General features: G+C 44.9%; 1 protein-coding gene across 1 annotated transcript in view; it reads right to left on the reverse strand.

Annotated features, from left to right (window-relative positions):
• The window catches only part of ZNF674 (zinc finger protein 674), a 28,410-nt gene extending 18,558 nt beyond the window's left edge, over positions 1–9,852 (reverse strand). Inside the window, exons 1-2 of the mRNA XM_032618895.1 lie at positions 9,768–9,852; positions 7,857–7,955 (exon numbers count right to left, since the gene is read on the reverse strand). Coding sequence (XP_032474786.1) covers positions 7,857–7,955; positions 9,768–9,852 — 184 coding nt within the window. The remainder of the gene's footprint in view (positions 1–7,856; positions 7,956–9,767) is intronic.
• Positions 9,853–17,759: the final 7,907 nt, after the last annotated feature.

Here is a 17,759-nt window from a genome sequence, read left to right on the forward strand (position 1 = left end):
GGACGTCTCCAAGGAAACCATAAACATGCCAGGGACAGGAAGAATCAGTCTTTGGAAATCTGCCACATGCTGAGGGCATCGATATCAGATGACATCTTTATCAGTTAGGGCAAACTGTTTTTGTCCTTTGTATGTCCTTCCTTCCTCACTTGCTTCACCCAAGGAGGCAGAGATGGCCTAGTTGTTGCCTAGGGGAGTGAGGGGGAGTAAAGAAAGAAAAAGCTGAGCATGCTTCCTTTGCTACTAAAAACTCCAGCCTGAAGCACTGAAGCAGGCATTAGCTGGGGGAGAGATTTCCCTTTAAATGAAGTTCATAGTTTTCACTTCTACATGTGATTAGACTTTTTTTTTTAACTAAAATGAGACTACCACACACCCTCAGAAATTAAAAGGATAATAAGGAAATATTGTAAACAAATTTATGCCAATAAATTTGACAACTTAGGTGAAATGGACAAACTCCTTGAAAGACAAGTTACCAAAGTTTTTGTTCATGAAGAAATAATCTGAATAATCCAATATCTATTAAAGAAATTGACCTTGTAGTTTAATGCTTTCCCACAAAGAAAACTCCAGGCCCAGATGAGTTCACTGGGGAATTCTATCAAACTTTTAAGGAAGAAATAACACCAATTCCATACAAATTCTTCCAAAGAACTAAAGAGGGGATGGAATACTTCCTAGCTCACTCTATGACTTCACTATCTTGATTGTGGTGATGGATTCTTGGGTGTGTGCATGTCAAAACTTATCCAATTATGCACTTTAAATATATGCAGTTTTTTGTATGTCAGTTATACCACAAATACAGAGGCTAAAACAGCTAAATCAGTACTTAGAGGCAGTCATAGCATTCACAATGCTTATATTAGGAAGGGAAGCTATCAAATCAGTGATCTAAGTTTCTACCTTATGAAACTAGGAAAAGAGAAAATTAAATTCAAACTAGCAGAAAAACAGAAATAATAAAGATAAAAGCAAGAACGAATGAAATCAAGGTTTCCATTTCTAGCCACAGTGGAGTATGTCTACTACAGCCCCTGTCTCCTGCTGATTATTACAGCTAAAAACTCTGGACAAAATATATAAAGCAGCTACTTAGGACTCTGACAAGTTAAAAAAAAAAAAAAAGCAGGTAGACTCTGAAGGTGAGTCAAAAAGTGGAGAAGCAGCCCATACACCAGTGAGTTTCTTTTTTGTCCCTGCTCTTTTTTCACAAGACTTTGTCCCAATGGCATACAAAATTCCAGAAGTCCTGAGCTCATCCAAGAGCTGTGTATACAAGGGAAAGCAAAGCCTCACACCAAAGCTTTAAGAACTGAACAAAACTAAGATTTCAACCACAGCTCAAGTCTAACACCTGAGTGAGAAATGCATGGAGACAACCGTAAAACAGGAGAGCAAAGGCTCTGAAAACTGTGCAAAGACTTAAACCACCACACAAGACTAAAGTCTCAAATTAACCCCCAAATGGTGCATACACAACACAGATGCAAACAAGCACAGCAAAGGCTTTGAACACCGAACCAACCGGAATCAACACCCACAGAAGGCAAGACAAAACTAGTGGTTTGAATCTAACTAGGTTTATTACATGATAAACAAAGATTAAAAGGAACAAAACAATCACCCCTATCTAAGATAGAATCCAAAATCATTCAACATAACAAACAACTAGCAAAATGTGACCAATTCTCAAGGGAAAAGATAATCAACAGATGCCAGATGCTGGAAATACCAAAGACATTTACGCAGCTGTTGAAACTAAGCTCTATGAGGCAAACACACTTGAAATGAATGGATAAACAGAAGTTCTCAACAGAGATACAGAAACTGTAAAAAAAAAAAAAGAAATGGAAACTTTAGAACTAAAAAAGGCAATATCTGAAATTAAAAACAAACAAACAAAAACAACACATGGTATGAACTGAGCAGAACAGAGACGACAGGGGCAAGAGTCAATGAACTTGGAGTTAAACTGACAGAAATGATCCAACCTGCCAAGGTGAGGAGTAGAGACAAAAAAAAATGGGAAAAATAAAAGAAAGAAATACAGCAACAGGTATTCCTAGGACAATATCAAAAGGTCCAACATTCATGTCATTGGAGTCCTCAAAGGAAAAGAGACTCGTGCAGAAAAAAAGGTCTGAAGAAATAATGGCCAAAAAACTTCCCAAATTTGGAGAAAGACGTAAATCGACAGATTGAAGAAGCTCAGCATACCAGAAACAACGTAAACTCAAAGAAACACCCAGAAATATGACAATCAAATATCTGGAATGCAAAGTTAAAGAAAACATCTTGAATATAGCCAGGAAAATAAAAAAGCACACTGCATATGAGGAAACAATGATTCAAATGACTGTGAGGTTCTCATCAGAAACCATGGAGGCCAGAAGATAATGGAACACCTTAAAAATACTAAAGGAAAAGAAATGTCAACCCAGAATTCTACACTGATGCAAAAATATTCTTCAAGAACGAAGACAAAATTTTAAAATTCTCAAGAGAACAAAAAGTAAGAGATCTTGTCACCAGCAGACCTGTTCTAAGAGAAATGATACAGGATCTTCTTCAGGGTGAAGGGAAATCATATCAGAAGGAAACGTGGAACTTCAGGAATAAATAAAGATCAACAGAAATGGTAAAATATCTGGTAAATATAGAGACTATTTTTCTCCTTTTGAATTCTTTAAGGTATGTATGACAATTGAAAGCAAACATTATAACATCGTCTGAGCAGTTTAAAATATGAAAACCTATAACATAAAGGAGGGAAGGTAAGAGACCTATATTACTGTAAACCTTCTACATATGACTTGAAAAGTTAAAATATAAACTACAGGTGGTGAAAGGGTTAAGTATGTATATCTTAATCCCCAGAGCAACCACTAAAGTAAAAAAAAAAAAACAAAGGAGATATTGACAAAAAGCAAATAGATACGTTTAAAATGAAATATTTAAATTGCAGTTGCATTCCCTATGCAAGACCTATGCATTCAAAACTACCAAATATTACTGAGATGAATTTTTATAGACCTAAATAAATTGAGAGATACACTATGTTTGTGAATCAGAACACTCGATATTGTTAGTATTTCAGTGACCCACAGATTCAAAGTAATCCCAAACAAAATTCCTGTAGGCTTTTGTGCAGAAATTGGCAAGCTGATTCTAAAATTTATATGAAAATATCAAGGACCAAAACATTATGAAAAGGAAGAACAAAGTTGGAAGACTCACAGTACCTGATGTGAACACTTAATGTAGGCTACAGTAATTAAGACACTGCGGTATTGGCAGGTAGACCAACACTTATGTGCTCAACTGTTTTTGACAAGGGTGCCCAGGTAAATCAGTGGAGAAGAGACAGTCTTTCCAAAAATGCTGCTTGAACAATTAAATATGCATATGCCAAAAAAAGAAGAAAAACAATGACCCTTGCCTCATACCAGGTAAAAATATCCATCTCATCATTGGCCATAGGCCTAAATATAAGAGCTAAAATTATAAATCCTCTGAAATAAAACATATGAGAAAATCTTTGTTACCTTGGGTTACAGAATTATTTTTATATAGGGCACAAAAAGCATGAACCATAAAAGAAAAACTTGATAAACTGGACTTTATCAAAATTAAAAATATCTTTTTATGGAAAGACACTGTTAAGATAAAATCAAGCCACAGCATGGGGGTAAAAACTTGGAAAACACATAGCTGATAGAGGGCTTGCATCCGGAATATATAAAGAACTCTCACAACTTAATAATAACAAAAATGGCAACAAATTACAAGAAACAGTTCACCAAAGATGTATAGATGGCAAATAAACACATGAAAAGATGCTGAACATCAGTTACTGGAGAAATGCAAATTAATATCACAATGAGATACTCTTATACAGCTACTAGAAAGAAAGACTAACAATATTAATAATACCAAGTGCTGGCAAAGTAGCAAAACACCGGAACTCTCATATGCTGCTGCTGGGCATCCAAAATGGTACAGTTACACTGGAAAACAGTTTGGTAGCGTCTTGTGAAGTTGAACATACACTTACCACATGACCAAGCAATCCCACTCTAGATATTTACCTAAGAAATAAGAAAATATATGTCCACACAAAGACCTGAACATGAATGTTCATACCAGCTTCTTTCATAATAACCAAAAGTTGGAAAAAATTCAAAAGTGCATACCCTGGTCTATGGATAAGCAAATGGAGTATCATTCAGCTACAAATAGGAACAAACTGCTGATACACGTCACAACATGGATGAACCTAAAAAGCATTAAGGTAAATGAAAGAAGCAAGATACATAAGGCTGCATACTATAAGATTCATTTATATGACATTCTAGAAAAAACAAAACTAGAAGAAGAAACAAGATCAGGTGTGGGAGTAGGGGAGAAGTTTAATTGTAAAGGGGAACAAGGGAGTGTTTTAGGGGGAATGAAAATGTCCAATATCTTGATTGTGGTGGTGTTTAAATGACTATATATTTGTTAAACCTATAGAACTGTACACTTGAGAGGTGAACTCCATGGTATATAAATTATACCTCAATAAACCTCATTTTAAAGAAGAGAATGCAGTTATATCAGAATAAATATATCATAACAATACATGGAAAATGCATATGGAAATTACGTTAAAACATTACCATATACAACCCACTATCATATTGTGCTATTTATGCATTTCCTTTTATTAAACTACCTGTTAAGTATTAAGGATAGAAAAAATACTAACAAATATTTAATTCTAGTTAATGATATGCCTGTGGGAATATTTAGGTGTGAAGTGTACTGATCTCCACAACTTACTTTGAAATGCATCCCACACAAAAAATAAGGGAGATTGATGGAACAACAGAGGAATTAGTACACAAATAGGAGATAAAGAAAATATAGCAAAACATTCATTGTAGAATCTAGGTGGTATTATATGGATGTTCAAACCATAATTCTTTTGCTTGTTTTGTCTGAAAATTTTCATAATAAAATGTTGGGGGAAAAAGGAGCTGATAAAGAACAGCAAAGTAAGCTCAAAGAAGTAGAAGTAGAAATAAAAGTAAAAGGAAAACGGAAAACACACAATAGAGAAAATTAACAAAGGTAAAAGTTCTTTCTGTGAAAAGCTCAACAAACTTAAAATAATAAATATGACAGTGAGGCTACTCTTGATACTTGGATCTTGATAGAAGATTTTTATTATCTCAGAATGACCAGAGAATTTATGAGACCTGTCAGAGATTTCATCCAGGGGCCAGAGGAGAATACAGGCCCTGAAGTAGCTTAAAGAATGGAGGAATGGGGGAAGAGAACCAAGCTGTTGCGCTCCTGTTTTCCATCCCACCTGACCTGTGCTCCTAGGTGATGGCCTTGCTAAGTCTCCCAGTCCTTTGAACCCTTCGCAGCGGACATTTAAAGCAATGAATCTGAACTAGACATGGGCTTCACAACTATCTGGGGTGTTACTCACAACGTGCATAACTAGGCCTACCCCAGATTTCTGAAACAATTTCTAGAGGGTGGGGCCTACTCATGAGTATCCCAAGGGTTCCACAGGTCACTATGTGATACACCTCCAGTTGACGACCACTACGTTTAAAAAAATATTTCGTATGGCTAATAACAATAATAAAAAGAGTGATAATATATATTGAGAACTTCCCTTATTCCAAGCACCCTTTTTGGTGCTTTACATTCATCAACTCATTAAATTCCGACAATCCTGTAAATTCTAGCATTAGCCCCATTCTACAAACAGGCAGAGAAAGGCTAAGCCACGCGTGCAAAGTGACAGCTTGTGAGTGAAGAAGCCAGAATCTGAATCCAGGCTGTGAGCTCCAAAGCCCAAGCTCTTCACCACTGGGCTGTGGAAGAATAACAAACCTCCTTCCTCTGCTCCGGTCCAAAACAATGAAAGCAATACTTATCCAGTGCTTCTACCAGCCCCCCGCCTGGATGAATGAGAATAAGATGCAGGCTCTCGCCTCTAGGGGTTTGTGTTCCAGGCAGAGAAAAAAGCCACAGGCACTTGGCTAGGTTTTAAAAAAGTTACCAAATGGAATGCAAACCTAGAAGTTTAGCTATGTTATTTAAAGTTACAAATGTAGCTAACAAAGAAACAAAAAATAAAAATTTAATAAACATTGAGAAGAACAGGGGAGCAGAAGGCCGTGTAATTGAGGTAAATCCTTATTTTTTCATAGAGGGGAGAGAAAACTGAGAGCTCCAGAAGTGCAGGTGTGTAGGTATACGCTGGACCTATGGAGATGCACATGAGAGGAATTAAAAACAAAAACCTTGAAAACAAGCTGTGCTTGGAGGTGTGACTGGGAATGCACCGAGATTACTTTGTACTCCATAATGTTCTGCAGACTTAGACTGAACATGTGCATGTGACACTTTTAATATAATACAGCTTGTAATATAAGTGAAATGTGACTCAAAGGGTGGAAGGTGCCTCTGAGTTTGCTTCCTCCTTCCTGTAAACACTGGAAGCATGATAAGGCATGCCATTACCAGACAAGAAACCCTGATGAATCTCTACAGGGCAGCAGATACGGGATTGACGGAGCAATAAAGAGGGAATTGTAGCCCAAAAAGTCCCTGGGAGAAGGTACAGGGAGGTGGGTGCACACGCCAGCAAAACTGTGGAGGCTCTGAGCGACAGGGTGCATCTGCCAGGCAGGAGTGGGCTCTGGGAAAGACAGCTGGGGAGTCACCTGGGATCAGCTGGGCCCGCGTCGGACTATAGCTGCAGCTGTGAAACTAAACTCTAAACAGCTGTTGAAAAGCAGATTCAGATTCAGTCAATCTGAGGTGGCTCCCAAGAGTCTGCACTTCTACTCTGAGGCCGGGCCATGCCCAGGCTGCTGGTCCACGAACCACAGTGAACAGTTACAGCGCTCCAGACAGACTTCTTCGGGAGGGGCCACTGAGTGGCCACTGTGAGTGGGAGAGAAAAGGAGGAAGACCAATGTCTGAAGACTTTCTGGATAAGGGGCCCTGAGGAAAAAAACAAAGAAACAACAGAAAAGGAAAGAAGCAGCTCTGTCCAGAACTGAGACACTGCTCACTGAAGCATGCCATCGTGGGAGTAATATGCTCTCAAGTTTATTTTTTTTAATAAATAGAGATAACACAAAAGACAAAATAATTGAGTGGGAGGGAAGTATTGACAGGAGGAGGAATCTAACAATAGGCGGAATCAAGTCAGATTTGAAAGAGCCTCAGAGAAATAAGAAAACAGAAACCTGTGTGAAGTGGACACTGTTTAACCACAAAGTGAGGGCAGAAAAGGGCATGGTGGTACTTGGCCTGGTAGAGCTGAAGGCCACTAGCAAAGCTTTTTTTTTTTGTCCATCCCAACTCCAGTAACCCAGGTAGGATAATTTCCCTGAGGTTAAAGACTCTGCGTTTCAGACTTCGAGGGCCCACAGTATGTCAAGTAAAGAGGAAACATGACCCCTCCATCTGCTTGTCTTCTGATGAACACACAAATGCCCAAGAGATGGGGAAAGTCCCAACAGCTTCCAGAAAGGAGAGGGAGGAGGAAGGAGACAAGGCTGGGCACGTCTCCCTAGCCACCCAGATGCTGGAAGGTGGAGACGGGATCTACAGAACAGCAGTGGCTGCCTCTGTCTGAACCCCAAGAACAAGGGGCTGCAGAGGGGCAGCAGGTGGGGCATCGTGTGGATATCACAGCAGCTCGTTCCACCAGACCCGAATTGTGTCCCCAAGTCTGGGGTTTCTGAGAAGAACTCCTGGGCGCACCCCCGAGGCCAAGATCTCCCTGACCCACCAGGTCCCCTTGCCCTGGCCCAACTGGCCCGGCATGGGCTCACCTGGACACCTCCGTGTTGCGCTTTCTCCACCTACCATCCTGGCCTCCTCTCCTCCTTGTCCCAACCTGGAGATCCTACCTGGTTGGGCCACGAGGAATCCTGTTAAGGGGAAATGACAGAGGACTTTCTAATTGACACATAAGGCATTCCGGAACCGAGGCCCATTCTTGCAGGGCAGAGATGGTCTGGCCTCGGTGACTGCCCCGTGAGCCCAGCTAGGGCCCACCCTCAGTGCAGACCATCCACAGAGAAGGTGACAGCCCAGACATCCCGTGCAGGGTGCAAACGCCATTATGAATTCTTGACCATGAGCCTGAGGCCCGATTCATTCAGGGCCCAGACGCCCCTGAGCTGCAGCAGCCGACAGAGAGGGAGCCCCGGGGGGTGCGTTCCAGTCACCCTGTGAAGGGTCCCTCACCCACAGAGACAAGGTGGCTGTAGTTCTCCAGCATGACGTAAATTGATGTAAATGCATCTACAGCACCTTATCACCAAATTGTTCCTTCTGCGAGGAAGATGTGGTACTGGGGAGAGAAGAAGTAGGGATCTTTTGGATACTGTTTTTATGCATATTGGAACATGAGACATGGATTTACTTTCATTATTTCAAACATAATGAAAAAGCAAAAAGTGAACTGGAAGTGAAGAAATAGAAAAAGCAAGATGAGTCTATGTATTTAAACAACCTTCTCTGAGAAGGAAAAGAAAAAAAAAGAAGAAGCGCAGTCCCAAGAGTAAGAAGTAGATTTTAAAAGTCTTTTCCTTTCTATCTTGTTCCTTTTTCTTTTCTCTTTTTTTTTTGGTGGGGAGGGGAAGGATTGGAGAATCTGAGGTGGATGACAGGTTGAACAGAAAACAGCCAGAGCTAAGTGGACTAATAGATTTTTCAAGGCTGCAATATAATTTCCTAATTGCTGCCTCAAATTCACTGGAAACAAAGTAGGGCGTAAATTAGGAACTCACCTGGGACACGGCCATCTGGCTCTGCCCTGACAAAGGATGGAGATCTAGGAAGGCAGAATTAGGAGGGTCGAGATCAGTGCATACAGCCATGAGACCACCATCACCAGCTTAATAACAATCACTCTTGCCCCACACAGGGGATGATCTGGACACGTGGCCTGGTAGCTCCAGCCTGTTCCCCTGGGACACGGCTAAGATCCTGTGTGTTTTCCACGTCAATTTATTTTCTCTTCCTGGACAGATTTATGACTTGTGTTTAAAGACATCTCCTCGGAAGCCATTAACAACCTGACATCTCCTTTCTCTCAGGAATTCTATGCCTCGAAATTTATCGTAAAAAGGCAATCATAAATAAGCACAGGCTACAAGGATGTTAACTGTAGGTGTTTCCACCATTCAACAATTTGGAAGCAACTAAAGCTCCAGCAAAGGGGACTCAGATCAAAAATTAGACACGCAACATGGGAAATACCACATGGGCTTTAAAAATGCAATGCAATCCTGTTCTCATTTCTTAACATATTTAAAAGTAGGTTACCAGAAAGCAAGTGCAGTGCGATCTCCTTTGTTAAGCAATATGCATTTATTGAGGAAGAGCAGTGCAGAAGGGCGTTTATGAAAACGTTGACACTGCTTACCTTCCAGTGGTAATTCCACCTTTCCTCTTTTATTTACTTGCATTTTTTCATTATTCACAATATCATTTACTAGTAAAATAGAAAGGAGAAATTATTACAAATCACCTCTTATCACACTGAGCCCTGGAGGTGATAGACCCTGAGCAAAGTCTGGAGGACAGGGACAGCTTGCTGTGGTTTGGAGGAAAGAGACAAACCGGAACTGAGCGCAGGACAGAAGGGAGGGGCGAGGAGGGAGAAGAGGCGGGGGGTAGAGGGAGGTTAAGGGCCAGGCATTGGTCACTTCCACATGGAGCTGGAAACCACTGACCTTGCGCCAGGCTCCTTCGGCCCTTCAGTGGGCCACCACCACCATGCTCCCGCCCCAATACTTCCTTAGCTCCTATTATGTCCATTTGATCGCCATGCTCTCCCTTATTTGGCGGTGTTCAAAACACAGTTTCGCTTTTGTTAACCATTGCTACTGTAGCAATTCCTGCCTTAGGATCAGGACAACAGGGCTCAGCAAGATGCAGCTTAATGAGTCACTTCCCAGACCCAGTTACTAGCATCAAAATGAGAGGCAGCAGAGCTAGGTGATGGCCTACCTAGAGACCACGCTGAAAGGTCACAGACACACAGAAACCAAAGACACCTCTTTGGTCATCTAGTCAGGGTAGAGGAGATTCAACATTTCTGCTACAGGTAAGTTGGTTGTTTATACTATGGGACTGACTCAAATCCAAAAATAGCCCCAGGGACTTCCCTCGCCAAACAGTGGGTAAGACTCTGTGCTTCCACCGCAGGGGGCGCGGGTTCCATCCCTGGTTGGGGAACTAAGATCCGGCATGCCGGCGTGGGGCGGTCAAAAACAAAAAACAAACAAACAAAACAAAAATAGCCCATGGCACAAGAGGGAAAGATAATGATGTGTGCACAAATGTGTCAGGAGTGGAGAAAGTCCCGTGAGGCAGGTGGTCAATCTTTCCAGCCTGATCCTGCCTTTGCAGGCACCACAGCAGGGCAGCGTCCCTTCATCCGTCTGTAACTTTCATCCCTCTCCTCCAATAGGAGTTCAACTGACCACCATCACACAGCTCTTGATGGTGGCTAGAAGTTGAGTCACCGAGTCAGCCTTGCTCTCTCTCAGCTGAAGGAAGGGACAGAGGGCACTGCAGGTCCAGTTCTTCTAGGACCTGCTATCCTGTGAGCCCCTTCCCTCTAACCAGAGCATCTGGGTCTGTCCTGTGAGCCTTTTCCCTCTGCCCCTGGGGTCTGCGCTGGCGCTCCTCTTCCAACTCCCCTCAGAGGAGCTATTTTATTTCTAAGGAGACAGGACCCAAGGATTCAAAGACAAAGGTACCTTTGCTGGGACCATCACTTCAGGACCATGTCTCTGCCTCTGACCCGAGGAGCTCACCTCCTTCTGAGGCCTCAGACTGGGTCTTCTGTAGTCTAACTAAGGAAGCCCATAGCAGATCAGCTGGTGTCTGAAGCTGCTGAGCCGTGGGCTCAGTTATGAACCCTGACCCTGGAAAGGCAATGACCACACAGGCGATGCAATCAGCAACCTCCATGACGGAGCGAAGTTGAGGAAAACCCCAAAGTTTTCCTTGCCACCAGAAGGCACAGTGCCTCACTGTAGTTTTAAGAATTGACATTCAGTAAGAGCTGAATTACCGCCCGATAAGGTCTGGGCTCTGGAACGAAACTGACCGCCTGCTCTGCCGCTTTTATTCGTTTCATAAGAGGTCAGGGCCTACCGTGTGCCTGTTCTACTGTTCTACGGGTTCTACTGTTCTACGTGAACAAAACTTCAGAGTTCCGCCATCTTGCGGAGCCATACTCTTAGCAGGGGAGATACAGACAGTGAGCCAGCAAAGTGATAAATGTAGGGTGCGTTTGTTGGAAAGGCATAAGCGTTATGCCGAAAAAACGAAAAAAGAAAAAGGATCCCTCCACTTTACTGTGTGACTTTGGTTAGGTTTCCCAGCCTTTCTATTCTTGCTTTCTCTCTGTAAAACAAAGAGCATCGTAGTACCTCCTCACAGGGCTATTGTGAACAGACTACTGTGAAACACAGGGATGCCCGGCATTTACTAGGCACTGAGGAAACGGTCGCTGAATGAATCAAGATATGAACCAATCACTCGCTGACCCCCATAGCCCCCCCCTCCCCTCCCCACCGCGGCCCTGTCACTCAACACCCCAGGGACGCGACCTCATTGCCCAAGGCCCCTGCGACCTGCCCATTCAGCCCATCACCAACTCCGCCCTTCCTTACTCAACCGCCAGGATCCCGAGGTCTCAGGGCAGATAACAACCGGAAGCGTCAACTCGCACCGCCCTCGGGGTCAGCAGGGCACTTCCGCTCGCCGTCACCCCGGGAGCCCGAGCGGTGTGCACGCGCAGGAGCGGGCTTTGGGGGCGGGGGGCAACACAGCCAATGGGCAACACGGCGCCTTTCGAGGACAAAGGATTCTGACGTGGTTCCCTCTGAGGTTAGATGGAGCGACGGGAGCGTGCGAGCATTTTCCGCGACGAGTCGTACGAGAGGCTGGGGAGGCGTGTCGGGCGGCGGGAGGCGAGCGGGCTCCGCGCGGACTGTCGTGGCGATCCGAGTCCGCCGCCTCCGAGGCCGAGGCCCGCTCTCCCAGTCCGTTCTCCCGCGCGGCCGGGCCTCCTTGTTGCTGTGCTCCCTGGGGAGTTCCCGCCCCTCCATCTTCCAAAGCCACGCTCTCCTCTTTCTTTAGATCCCCAGAATAAGAAACCGGTAGTCGTGCCTGCTGCCTCCACGGCGGCACATGGGCGCGGCCATCTTGGGCGCGGGGTGGAACCGTCGGAGCCGGGCCCTGGTCTCAGGCCAGGGGTCGGGGAGCAGGGTTCAAGCTCAGTCGGGGAAGCAGCATGGAGGAGGGGCTGGGAGTTGTGCTGCCGGGCAGGCAGCATGCACAAATGAGGAGGAAACCATGATGCTTGATTCTCCTGAAATCAGTCGAGGAACTCCGGTTTCTGGGACCTTGGGGATCCTTGGAGAATCTGGGCTTTGCCGGTTCGAAAGCACAGCATAAAGTGGGGGAGAGCTGTTTCTCTGACGATGCCAGCCAGAGGCAACATGGCCTGCTAAAAGTCCTGTAGTGCCCTTGAGGAAAGTTTTCTGTTCCCTGTCGGAGTCTGGGGAAAGAGACCAAGGGTGTGCCGTGTGCTTGTGGTACCTGTCTGGTCACCAAGCAGAACTCCTTGGGCTGGGCAAGGCAGGGTCTGGGCTCAGTACACCCAATTCCTTCTGTGCTACAGCCAACAGGTGCCAGGCACTGTTGAGAGAAGCAAGTGACAAAAGCAGTCATGGAAGCCAACATACATTTATTTACTCTTCCATCTGAACATACTGCTTTCTCCCTGTCTTTCCCTTTCGCCTCTGAGGAGGTGGTGGCATGTGTGATATTCCCAGGTTGGTTGGATGAATCATTGCCCAGATCTACAACCTGGAGGTCTCCTGGGAAGTGACTCTGTCCCAGTCTTGTGTAGAAGTCCCGGGAGAAGAGTCTGTTTTCTGTCAGGCACGTGACTGGGGACTTGCCCCCCCCCCCACTGTGATTCTTTGTACCTTAAATGTTGGCCAGGTTTGGGGATGGTAACCTATTTATTTTCAGAAGAGAGGTGACCTGATAAGTTTTTCTGACACCACTGTCAGGAGGCAGGAGAAAGTTAATAGAGTTAGTATGACAGTGTCCTGAGGACAGTAGAGAAACCCCCAGCTGCAGAAAGACCTGGTCATTGGCCCTGGTCAGATGCTCCCCATATCCTGACTCTGCAGGAATGAATGCTTTCTCAAAGAGAAGGGGCTGGCGAAGGGCGTGCAGTTGTTGCTCATGCCGTGCCAGCATGTCCTAGTGTGACTTGGGCATCCAGGAACCAAGAAACATGCCAAGGTGTTCTTCCAGCCCACACTCCGCCCAGCTGTTGGGATCTACCGATCCGTAGAAGAGAAGGCTTGGCTCCACCACTTACCGGCCCTTTGGGCCTCTTGTAAGTCATAGCTAAAGATCGCACATCCCAACGGGCTGTCAGGATTGTTTAAAGGAACATCTCTAGCGCCCCCAGCCCAGAATGTGTTCTAAGGCAGGCACCTGGTAAGTGGTGGTATTACCAAAGCAAGCTTGGGTCCACTCACCCGCACCCCGTAAAACTTATGTACTGACACCAGGTCGTGGTGAAGGAAAGTACAGCGTGTGCTGCAGGGCACCAAGCAAGGAGTCCAGGCAACTAGTGCTCAAAAGGCCTGAACTCCCCGATGGCTTTCAGGGAAGGGTTTTTAAAGACAGAGTGAGGCAGGAGGTTGTGGGATGTGTGATCAGCTGATGGCCATTCTTCTGATTGGTTGCTGGTGAGGTAATCGGGGAGTCAACCTCATCAACCTTCTGCTTCCAACCAGTCTGGGGTCTAAGTGCTTGTGGTCAGCATGCAGTTAAGGTCTTCCACCTGATGGGGATTTCAGTATCTGCAAAACAGCTCACAGGATATGGCTCCGGATATTATCTATAGCCCGTGGGGAGGAACTAAAGGTCCTTGACTTTGTTTAATGGCTAAACTATTATTTTGTCTTGCTTGACTGTTTTCCTTTGTTTCTGCATTTTCTCACTTCTCTGATTAAATTATTCTTTGAAACTTGGGGAAGACCGAGGAGGCTAGAGTTTTTCTACAGATGAGAAGCAGGTGGAGGACATGGGAGGGGTCTGTCCCCGGAAGGCCTCTAGGGTCCTGCTTGGTTACCGTGGCAGTTTCTGCTGTCCTCTCCCCAACACTAGGGAGCGTGCTGGTGCCAGTGCTGCTCCTTCCTGCACTGTGTGCTTCCCTCCCCTTCGCCACCAACCTTGCCCAGGGTCACCACTGAAAACGTCTTTTTGTTGGTTTTTTTTGCCCAGGGCCCAGGAGTGAACCCAGGCCCTTGGCGGTGAGAGCACAGAGTCCTAACCACTAGACCGCCAGGAATTCCCTGCAAACATGTTTTTAAATGGCAATTAGGCCTCTAATTAAGTTAAAATTCATTGTAAAGTGTAACCTCAGCAGGCCCAGGTTACTCAAGCCCTTACGTTCCCAAGAAAAGCCTGTCTTGGGAAGACTGGTCCTTGCCCCACTCCTGGGAGAGCACCACAAAGAGCCTGGCGTGTTCTGCCTAGTAGGGTATTTCTGTAATCCAGGCACCTCTGTTCCATCTGACCAGGTGCTTCATGCTAATGGTGTGACGTATGGTGAGGGTCTGTTTTGTATGTCTGAGGCCCTCGGCTGTGCTGTATTAGTTTGACATCTGGGGGCTGTAGACCGAGTAGCTAAAGTGAGTGACGTGGAAGCTGCATGCCTGCATGACTGACCTCCAGTCAAATCTCTGGACCCCTAGGCATGGGTGAGCTTCCCTGACTGGCAACACTTTGCATGTGTTGTCACACATCATTTCTGGGAGAATTAAGCATTGTCCATGTGACTCCTTTGGGAGAGGACAACTGGATCTCACCACTGGTTTCCCCTGGACTTCACCCCTGCACACCTTTGGCCTTTGCTGATTTTACTTTCACTGTCATAAATCCTAACTGTGTGTATGGGACTTCCCTGGTGGTCCAGTGGTTAAGACTCCATGCTCCCAATGCAGGGGGCCTGGGTTCGATCCCTGGTCAGGGAACTAGAGCCCGCATGCCACAACTAAAGAGCCCGCGTGCCACAACTAAGGAGCCCGCATGCCGCAACTAAGACCTGGTGCAGCCAAATAAATAAATAAATAAAATTCTTTTAAAAATAATAATAATTCTGTATATAACAGCTCAGCAGGACTCACAGACTCTGAAAAGAACTAACAGCTTTTCTGAGTTCCGAGTCCTTCTAGGGAATCTTCAAGCCTGAGGGTGGTCCTGGGGAACCCGAACATACTGTTCCTGTAGATTCTGAGGTTGGTTTGTTTCAACCATCCCAGTGGGTGGACCTCATGAACACAGCGTGACTCTGCCCCCAGCAGTACACTTGCTTGGTGTTTGTGCGGAGGTTCCAGACCTGAGGAGCAGCAGCCGGAGGGCACTGCTGTGATTTTCCCGCCTCCGAGGAGCAGAGGTCCTGAGTACTTGCAGTGGGCGGCAGCTGAGGGAGCTTGCTTTCTTGCTGTGGTGCACGGTTCTGCTGAGGGTCCCTGGTACCTGCCTCTTCCTGGAAGTTTTCCCTGCAGTGACTGAGGTGACAGGTCCATCAAGCAATGTCTTGATGACGTTCTGCTCTTTGAACTGCGTGAGTTCCTGTAGGAAGGGGAAGGCCAGTTGCAAGTGCTCATCTCCTGCTGCACTGCATCGCTGTGTGTGCCACTGCCTCTGCAGATTTCCCACAGGCAGGAGAGTGTGCAGAGTGAATGGGGCTGGAATAGACAAAATGGGAATCCACCCCAGGGAACTGGTTGATGGCTCCAATATGTTGGCATGAAGCCAATCACATGACTGTCAGGTGGCACAGAGGTTAGAGCTTTAGTCTTTGGATGACTGTGTCTGTTAAGTTGAGAAGTGTGTGTACCACAATAAACCCAAAGGAGGAAGACTTCAGCTAGCTGATGACAATTCTACTTTCAAGGTCTCTTTTTGTTACTGAAAGATGTTGTAATAAGCCAGTGTGTAATAATATGTACTGTGGGAAACAGGCAGGAGAGTATGTAAAGTGAGTAGAGCTGCTCTTTTCAGAAGTGAAGGCCCTTTCCTCTTGTGCCCCTCTCTTCAGTCATTTTGCTGTACTCGTCATGTCCTATGTTGATGTCACTATCTCATCTGAATTTAACAGTGGTTTTTGCCAGATGTCTTACCACTGGTTAATATATTAAAATTATTGCCTGTAGCCAAATGTATTTTATACTTCTGCTTGCTTCAGTTATTTTTGTATGAGTTTCCTGTTGATTTGTAATGTAGTAGCACAAAACTAATTCTTAATGTCCATCTCCAGTGTGAATTTCACATGCTAAACCAAGAAAAACCTATAGCGCTTCCCTGGTAGTGCAGTGGTTAAGAATCCCCCTGCCAATGCAGGGGACATGAGTTCGAGCCCTGGTCCGGGAAGATCCCACATGCCGCGGAGCAACTAAGCCTGTGCTCTAGAGCCTGCGAGTCACAACTACTGAGTCCGTGTGCCACAACTACTGAAGCCTGCACGCCTAGAGCCCGTGCTCCACAACAGAAGCCACCGCAATGAGAAGCCCGTGCACCGCAACGAAGAGTAGCCCCCACTCACTGCAACTAGAGAAAAGCCTGTGTGCAACAACAACAACCCAACGCAGCCAAAAATAATTTTTTAAAATAATAATAATAAGATGGGGGAATTCCCTTAAAAATGCTTGATTCTTTAGGAAAAAAATAGGACAACCTATGAATTACAATTATTTAGATTTTATTAAATTATCTGTTGGTGAATAAAGTATGAGGTATGCTTAAAAGAGTATAGAGAAGATTCAAATTTCTATTTTATATGAGTTTTCTAAGTAAGAACACATCCCTCCCATCCACATTCACTATATTCACAGGGTTTCTGAAGTATGAATTCTCTCATGCTTGGTAATGGCAACAGTGCAGCCACATCTAAAGGATTTCCCAGATTTAATACATTTGTAGGATTCTCTCCTGCAAGAATTCTCATATCGCAGCAACACAGAGGTCATATCTGTAGGCCTTCCCTCATTCATGTCATTTACAGAGTTTCACTTCAGTATGAATGCTACGATGTTGAGTAAGATATGGGGATTGGCTAATTCAACACATTTGCAGGATTTCTCTCTGATATGAATTCTCTAATGTTGAGTAAGAAGTGAGTATTGGCTAAGGTCTTTCCATGTTCCTTACTTTAATAAGTTTTCTATTCAGTAGAAAGTTTATAATGCTGAATAAGTTGTGATCCAGAACTAAATGCATTTGCAAATTGCTTTGAATTGTACGTTTTCTCTACACCATGTTTTCTCTGATGTTTACGCTGAGCATTAACTAAAAGTCTTTGCCATTTCTCAAGCTTATAGGATTTTACTCAAAATAAATCTTTGTCCTTGAGCACAAAAGTAGAATTCTTTTTTTAAAACATGCTGGGTGGGCTTCCCCGGTGGCACAGTGGTTGAGAGTCCGCCTGCCAATGCAGGGGACACGGGTTCGTGTCCTGATCCGGGAAGATCCCACATGCTGCGAAGCGGCTGGGCTTGTGAGCCATGGCCGCTGAGCCTGCGTGTCCGGAGCCTGTGCTCCGCAGCGGGAGGGGCCACAACAGTGAGAGGCCCGTGTACCACCAAAAAAAAAAAAAAACATGCTGGGTTCTTTTTTAA

Source organism: Phocoena sinus, chromosome X (genome assembly GCF_008692025.1).
Source record: "Phocoena sinus isolate mPhoSin1 chromosome X, mPhoSin1.pri, whole genome shotgun sequence".
Taxonomy (NCBI): domain Eukaryota; kingdom Metazoa; phylum Chordata; class Mammalia; order Artiodactyla; family Phocoenidae; genus Phocoena; species Phocoena sinus.